The 7,512-nt window shown below is 34.1% G+C and overlaps 1 protein-coding gene across 2 annotated transcripts; it reads right to left on the bottom strand.

The window, feature by feature from the left end:
• Nucleotides 1–392: 392 nt before the first annotated feature.
• On the bottom strand, nt 393–6,912 carry LOC307153587 (endonuclease domain-containing 1 protein-like). Of its 2 annotated transcripts, XM_079863134.1 has the most exons (4): nt 6,847–6,912; nt 6,112–6,207; nt 3,637–3,956; nt 393–1,204 (listed from the first exon to the last, which is right to left on the bottom strand). In XM_079863134.1, exons 3-4 carry the CDS (start codon nt 3,919–3,921, stop codon nt 569–571), a joined length of 921 nt encoding a protein of 306 aa, XP_079719260.1. In that variant the 5' UTR covers nt 3,922–3,956; nt 6,112–6,207; nt 6,847–6,912; the 3' UTR covers nt 393–568. The 2 variants fall into 2 exon arrangements, with proteins under 2 accessions (XP_079719260.1, XP_079719261.1); XM_079863135.1 differs by lacking the exon at nt 6,112–6,207 and having other exon boundaries at nt 6,847–6,911.
• Between the last annotated feature and the right edge of the window lie 600 nt (nt 6,913–7,512).

Genomic DNA, 7,512 nt, shown 5'->3' with positions numbered 1-7,512 from the left:
TAACATTATATTGTTGGCAAAATACTTTATACATATATGTAGAATTTTGTTCATTTTTTACTTCTCAAATGCCCTCACTAAAAAGGAAAATCGAAGTGCAATACAATTGTATAATAATCTGTTTTAAGTTTCTTTTTTCTTTCTTTTCCTTATTTATTATTATTATCATTTTCATTATTTCTTTATTTGTGCTGAGCCTTCCACGCCTGTATTTTCTTTGTAATAACTGATTAATAAAAATACTTTTTATTGTAAGAAAAAAAAAAAAAAGTCACACTGAGCCGTACCCCAATAGCGTCATTGACACAGTGCGAGTTCCCTTTCTCTTTCAGACAATAGATCAAAGCTTTATTGTCACGGTTTCGCTGTAGAGAAGCACACGACGAAGGAGTAATGAACAAAAATAGTCTTTAATAAATCCAACAGGGAATACAAAAATAAACAAACACAACCATGTTAATCGTAAGACGATACCAGACAATGAAGCACAGGAGACTGAGGGCTTAAAAACACAGAGGATGATTGACTGAAACAGAACAGGTGTAGAGATAATTAATAACCAGGGAAACTAACTAGGCAGGTACAACAGGAACAAAACACAGAGAAAACGAAACCAAAACTGACAACACGTTACATTTATTTTGAATGCTTTACTTTGTTGTTTCTTTGCCAATGGGGGTACTGTAGAGCTATGAAACACCTTAAAAGAACTGACATTATAATGTTTTGCTAACTCTGTCTCTAAAACTTTTACAGTTATCTCCCGGGGAGGGATGTTCTTGTTCTCTCCAATAAATCCTCTTGAGATTTGACATTTGTTATTGTTGTCTAAGCAGCAGTATGCAGTCCAGAAATAATTAGGCACATTCACTCTATTTTTTATTTTACTTGTACCTGGTGTCACCCCTGTTACAATGTAAACAGTATACTTTGGTAGACATTGGTTAGATAGATCACCCGCAATTTTTGCTTCTAGTACCCTCCACTGACCTCGATTAAAAGAGGGGTTTTGTGGAGCAGCATTAGTGAGAGTGAAGGTGGCGTCAGAACAGCTCTGTGATCCTGCCTGTGAGACTGGTGCTAGATGACCTTTGTCGTACCCAGAGTTGTCATAATCTTCATTGAGAGCTTGATGGACTCCACGTTTTTTCACAGTCACAGACCCCTCAGATGCCATGTCTGATCCTGCTGTCACATCATCAAGCTGCAATATTGAATCAGTTGAATAATAAGAACAAAAGCATAATACTTAAAGTCCCCCTACTGTCAATAATTTTATCTTTTAAAACTCATCTTTGATAATCAAAAATACATATTAAACTCTAGTCTACCTTGCTTCATTTAGTACATGCAGAACCATAAATATGCAAATTGGTCCTCGGCAGTGTGTGAAATACCCGTCAATATTCGGGGGGGTCCCCATCTCCCGATTGTTGCGCAATACCGGTCTAAATTTTCTCAATATGAAGTAGGCCTATAACAGTACAATATTTCATGGATGCAAGCCAAGACAATCAGTCTTTAGCCTACATGACAACACACAAACGCACACACTTAACAATTTTTGATAATCCGATATGCTATAGTATTCGTAAAGCAACACTGACATAGGTGGTTACATTGGCTAAAGTTGTTTGGAGGCACGTTGTTTTACAACAAGGAGAGGCAAAGTTGTGCATTACAATGCAGACATGACAATAATTGGCACCAATCTGGTGTTACACAGCTTTACAAGCTTCTGCTCATGTATTTTCAAAGATAAGGCAGGTGGAAGAAGACCAAGAATACAGATTTTAGGGCAAACAGGGATTTCTTTAACAATAATTTTAGATAATACACCAATTACTTCTTTCCAAAAGGATTGTAAGCGCTCACATTGACAAATACAATGAAATAATGTTCCCTTATGAGTTGTACATTTTCCACAGATATCTGAAATATTTGGATTGAATTTATTCAACTTTTCAGGTGTTATGTATGTTCTCATTATCCAGTTATATTGGATCAGTTTAAAACGAGCGTTGATCGATAATGTTTGTGCTTGGACACAAGTTTTTTCTTTTTACCTGGGCACGGACTAATCGCAATTGCCAGGGGATCCAGGGCCATTACCAATAATAACGGTGAGAGTGGACAACCCTGGTGAGTCCCGCGGTATAAATTAAATTATTTGTAATGACCTCTGCTGTCGGGCTATGGTGTAAAATCTTTACCCACAGGTAAAAGTTCTGACCACATCCAAAACGTCCGAGTACATCAAATAAATAAGACCACTCGACTCTGTCAAATGCTTTTTCTGCATCTAACGACAAAATACATGCATCTGTAGAGCCGTCCTTCTCATAAACAATATTAAGTACTTGCCTGATATTATGGAAGGCCTGTCTATTTCGGACAAAACCATTTTGGTCAATTCCTATTAGGGAAGGTCAATTATCTGCCAATCGAAGGGCTAAAACGTTGGCTATAACTTTGGCATCAGAGTTCATTAAAGAAATCGGTCTATATGATTCACATCTGTCTTGGGGCTTATCAGGTTTGGGGATGAGTGTTATAAACGCATCTCTAAGAGAAGGGGGAAGGCAGCCCTCGAGTAGAGACTCTTTATACATTTAGCGGAATCACTAATTTATCATTAAAGGTTTTGTATATATCAATAGGTATCCCATCAGGGCCAGCTGCTTTACCACTCTTCATCTTCACTATAGCATTTACCTGTAGACCAACTCTAGACCTGTAGATTCTGCAGTATATAACGATTGGAAATACTTGGTGAAATTTTCATTAATCTCTACCGAATCTGATGTCAGATTTCCAGCTGTTGTGTAAATGCTATTTATTGCTTTACTCGATTGTAGTTGTTTAATCTGCCAAGCTAAAAGTCTGCCTGACTTCTCTCTATATTCATAAAATGATTGCTTGAGACGGATTAAGCTGGCTTGGAAATATACTTTCCAAGTATAAGCTTTTGCTGCAGATTGTTCATTATTGTAATGATTCATGTCTGTGTTCCTCTGTCTTGTCCCGTGTTTAGCAGTTCCCCGTTATGTTGATTAGTCTCCCCAGGTGTTTCTTATTTACCACGCCCCCTTGTTATCTTGTTTGCGTTTGTATTTAAACCTCTGTGCTTCAATTGTTGTTTGTCGGTCGTTGTAGCTGTTTCTGTGAGTTCTGTTGTCTGCCTGGATTTCCTGTTTGTTTTATTAAAGTAATGTTTGCATATGGATTCGCTCTCCGCTTCATTCCTGCCTCATCATAAAAATTGCACTCTTAAAATGAGCAGTTGCTGCTTAATCTGACATGTTTTACATACAGAAATATCTTAATACTTTTTGTCTTCAATGGTTTATATGCTGATTTATAATGTGAGACTAAACAAACTTCATTTTGTGAAATGGTCTGCTAGAAAAAAAGTCTTGTTACTTGCTTTAATATTTTATTATATGCTGGGTTGTTTTTTATTAATAGAAAGGTCATATTTCTGGTATCACTTTAATTACCGTACTGTTGTCAGTAAATTTGAAAAGACTCTATCCACACATGGAAAACCATTCTTACAACCAACTACAAACTACAAATACTGAACAATAACAGGATATATCACCTTTAATAGAATTAGAGTAATATTTCACTTACTTGAGGTTCAATGTACCAATTGTTTTTTCTTGTGCAGTCCATTTTCCCATTAAACCTGTAGGCTGAGTACACTGGGATCTTGTTGTTGGTATCATAATATGTGGCATAATAAACAACACCATTTAGAGTTTGGCAGATCTGCTCATACTGTGATGGTCCAGGAAATGTTGTTGGTGATTTTCCACCTGCAAACCTTTGATTACATTCCTGCTCAAAATCTGTCACAACTCTGGCCGAACCACCGGAGAGAAGCGACAGCATCAGCACATGTAGAACCAGCGCCATGATGAAGAGGATGAGATGATGAATTATCAAGATCTCTGCAAGAACAACCACATGTGATTTTTTTTTTTAATTATTATTCTTTTATGATAGCGTTTATTGTGTAATATTTAAATAACAAATAAACACTTCGCCACCTTGGAATTATAAGCTATCTGCATTTTGAGAAGTTTTGAGGTATTGAGCTTAAACGTTTTTTTTGCATTTCATTTGACTTTGTAGATCGACCCTTTTTGTTTTCTAATTAAAAAGTTGAAAAAAAATTTATGAAAAATTAAAAAAATGAAAAAGAAAACACATAAAAAAAAAAAAACATCTCGTAATCTAAAGTTGCCACAGAATAAGAATATGTGAATAACTCAATTTTGACAAAACATTTCTGATAGAACCTTATAAATACCTCAAATTTATAGCAGTACAAGTCAATCATCAAACTATTATCAACGAAGAGACAATAATCAGGAATGTAAGAAACCATCCGTGTAAATAAACGTCTACTATTAAATACTCAATAAATAATAAAACGTAAAGGCCATAGGCAGCTCTACAAATACTACAGTACTCTAAAGGCTCACAAACTTATTCTTTGCATATTTCCCTATGGCTACAATATATATTTAAAAAAATGTCATTAGTCCACTTAACATGCACATGAAGAGTTCAGATGCAAAAACCTCTAAGTGTCATCTGAAATTTTCTTCTAGAATGATCATTTTTATCAAGCTCGTATATTTAAGTTCAATAATTTCACTTAAATGGCAATGCAAATTACCTATTAATTGTCATTTAAGTGAAATTACTGAACTTAAATATACAAACTTTATAAAAATGATCATTCTAGAAGGAAATTTCAGATGGCACTTAGAGGCTTTTGCATCTGAACTCTTCATCTGATATTTGTTACAGAATATCACAAAATATTGTGGCTCTATTTACCAAAATCCAACTGACTTCCTGAGTCATTTGTCTCCGCTTTATACTGTCTCTGATATGGATTTCATAAAGTGAAGGTTAAACAACCACACTCACTGCGTATAGCACATGTAAGACAAGGCTTAAGATAGTTCCAGACTAAAACGCAAGTTTGAGCTGTTTTAACTGAAAGCAACAAATACTGACATATCTTAAAATATGTCAGTGTTATTGTTTTGTCTCAAGATGCACACCAGTAATGTTTTTCTAAATCATGTTAATAAAAGCTACGTAAATTTCCTAATTGAACTAGGGCCTAATCTGTTATCATAAGCCCTGTCTGTGAAATGTCGTAGCATAAACTCTTCTTGTTAATGTATTTTTCCTCTGGTGGTTTCGGTTGAAATTGTTCCAGAATTAGTTTTATACTCTAATAAGATTTCATAACTAGCCTACTGGTAATTTTCTGAAAAGATTAAATGCAAAAGAAATGCATAGATGTGATTAATATTTCTCCATGTATTTTTCTGGATTCTGTGGTATAAATTAGTATACGATGTACAGTGGTGATGCTTTAGATCTGTCTATATTGTATTGATAGTGTTGTCTAACAGATAAAGTGTTGAGGCTTTTGTATGTCTTCAGGCTTTGCATTATGTATTTCCCATGGCATCAAAATTATTCTTCGCACGTCTATGTCCATGGAGAACTTTGTTGGTAAGTTGTAAGCATCACTTGTGTGTCCAACTGCATGCCTTTAATTTAATTGTTTGTTTTACTCGCGCTTTTCTTTACTACCAGCCAAGTTGCAGGAAGTTATATCAGAAGAGTACATAAAAAATCCTGTTACATACCATGCAAAGCATCATAATCTTTTATTATTAATTTTTTATTAATTTTTGCAGAATAATATAAAAAAGAGTGTCCAGGTCTCAGGGATAAGTATGGGTGGATTATATTGGTGATTTTATATTTGTGTCCATTGATTGTTTATGTGTGAATGCCATGTATATTGAAACACTGAAACAGATTTTCCCAACAGCGGACAATAAAAGTCAATACAAAATACAATGCATGCTAAGGTCAAAAATTGACTGAAATTAGAATTATTGTGAAGACTAGACTGTCAATTTTAAATGCAAATCATAAAACTTCCTTATGGACAATTTTTTTTATGTCAAAAAGACGAACAGTCCTTGTAAACAATACGGAGAAAAGTCAATGTAACAAACAAATAAAATAAACAAATTAAGAAATGTTTTAGAAAACTATATCACTTACTTGAGGTTCAATGTCTGTCCTTTTGTGTTTTGCAGTTCGTAAACCCTTAAGTGGTTTTAAGTGGTGTATTACTGGTGGTGGTTGAGGAGAGATCCCCTGGTATGATTATAAAGCACTTTGGGTGTACAGTAGTACATATGAAAGCACTATATACAGTAAATGCCTCATTCATTCATTCATTCATTCATATATGATTCATTCAACATAGCAGGGTAGATTTTTTTATATATATATATAGGAACAGAAATAAAATTCTTGCCTACAAAAATTAATTTCCACTGTTACTGCCCAAGAAAAAATTGCATTGAACTTTTGGTTACAACTTGATTGCAGGCAAATATTTTGGTTCAAATCTATCATCATTATATAGCTGACACTTGCTTGAATGTATACTCGTCTGTTTTTATTGCGATGATTTGTTTACCCAGCTGCTATTAGAAAAACTAGATTGATGGACAAAAGTATTACAACTATATAATTTTAACTCAAAACCTTATATTTACTGAGATAATCCATAACCCTGATCTCACGTAAGCCAATATTCCATAAACATTTGTGTGTGTGTGTGTGTGTGTAAATAATCAGTTGTTGGACTGTTTACATAAAATGGTAGCAAAAATGAAGATCACATAACAGGTCTAACAAACAAAATCAAACTCAATAAAAAAACAGAACTTAAAATAGCATAACAAATAACAATTCAAATGTGAAATGCAGTCAAAAACTGTTACTCACCACTCTAATAGAATGTGTTGTTTTTCACATGAACCTTTTCACTCGTCCTTCTCCTTCTCATCTATAATTTCCTCTTTTTTTACTAACATTTATATACCCTCTCCATTGAGTTAATGTGCTTTCTCAACCATTTAATTTAATAACTCAGCAAAAATAAAAAGGAAACTAAAACCACTCAGCTCAGTGGTCAGTGCAGTTCAGCATGCGTTAGCTTTATAAAAATGCTGAACCCATAGTTTTATACATTTAATGTTGTTAAATGCATTTTTAAAATGTAATGTGTGTTACCATGATGGTGTTTATTGTTTGTGTGAATGACACTGTGCAGCTTCTATATATTAGTATTAACTTTCTTGTGAGAAAGCTGCTTGTGTTGAGTTTTGATTCATCATGTGACTATTTTCACCACTGTGATTGGTGGATCTCAGTGTATTACAGTGGTACAAAACAGATATTAATACTTCAATATGTTGGTAAATTAACATTATTTCAGATAATGACATGCATTTTTTTACTGTAAATTTAAGTTAAGTCTATAAAACCTAAAATGTTGCTTCCGTATTTTTTACGGTATAGATTTCTGGCAACCAGCTGCCAGTTTTTACCGTAATTTTAGCTGATTTTTTTTTTACAGTGACTTGGCTGTATGGATAGATGATAAGCTTT

This window comes from Squalius cephalus (genome assembly GCF_949319135.1).
Source record: "Squalius cephalus genome assembly, chromosome: 2".
Lineage (NCBI taxonomy): Eukaryota > Metazoa > Chordata > Actinopteri > Cypriniformes > Leuciscidae > Squalius > Squalius cephalus.
Note: the sequence above shows the minus strand (reverse complement) of the source record. Positions and strands in the feature narration are given on the sequence as shown.

Coding starts and splice junctions, on each gene's coding strand:
- LOC307153587 (XM_079863134.1), bottom strand. CDS start 3,921: ATGGCGCTGGTTCTACATGTGCTGATGCTGTCGCTTCTCTCCGGTGGT. Junction 1,205..3,636: donor ATTGGTACATTGAACCTCAA/GTAAGTGAAATA, acceptor TCAATATTGCAG/CTTGATGATGTGACAGCAGG.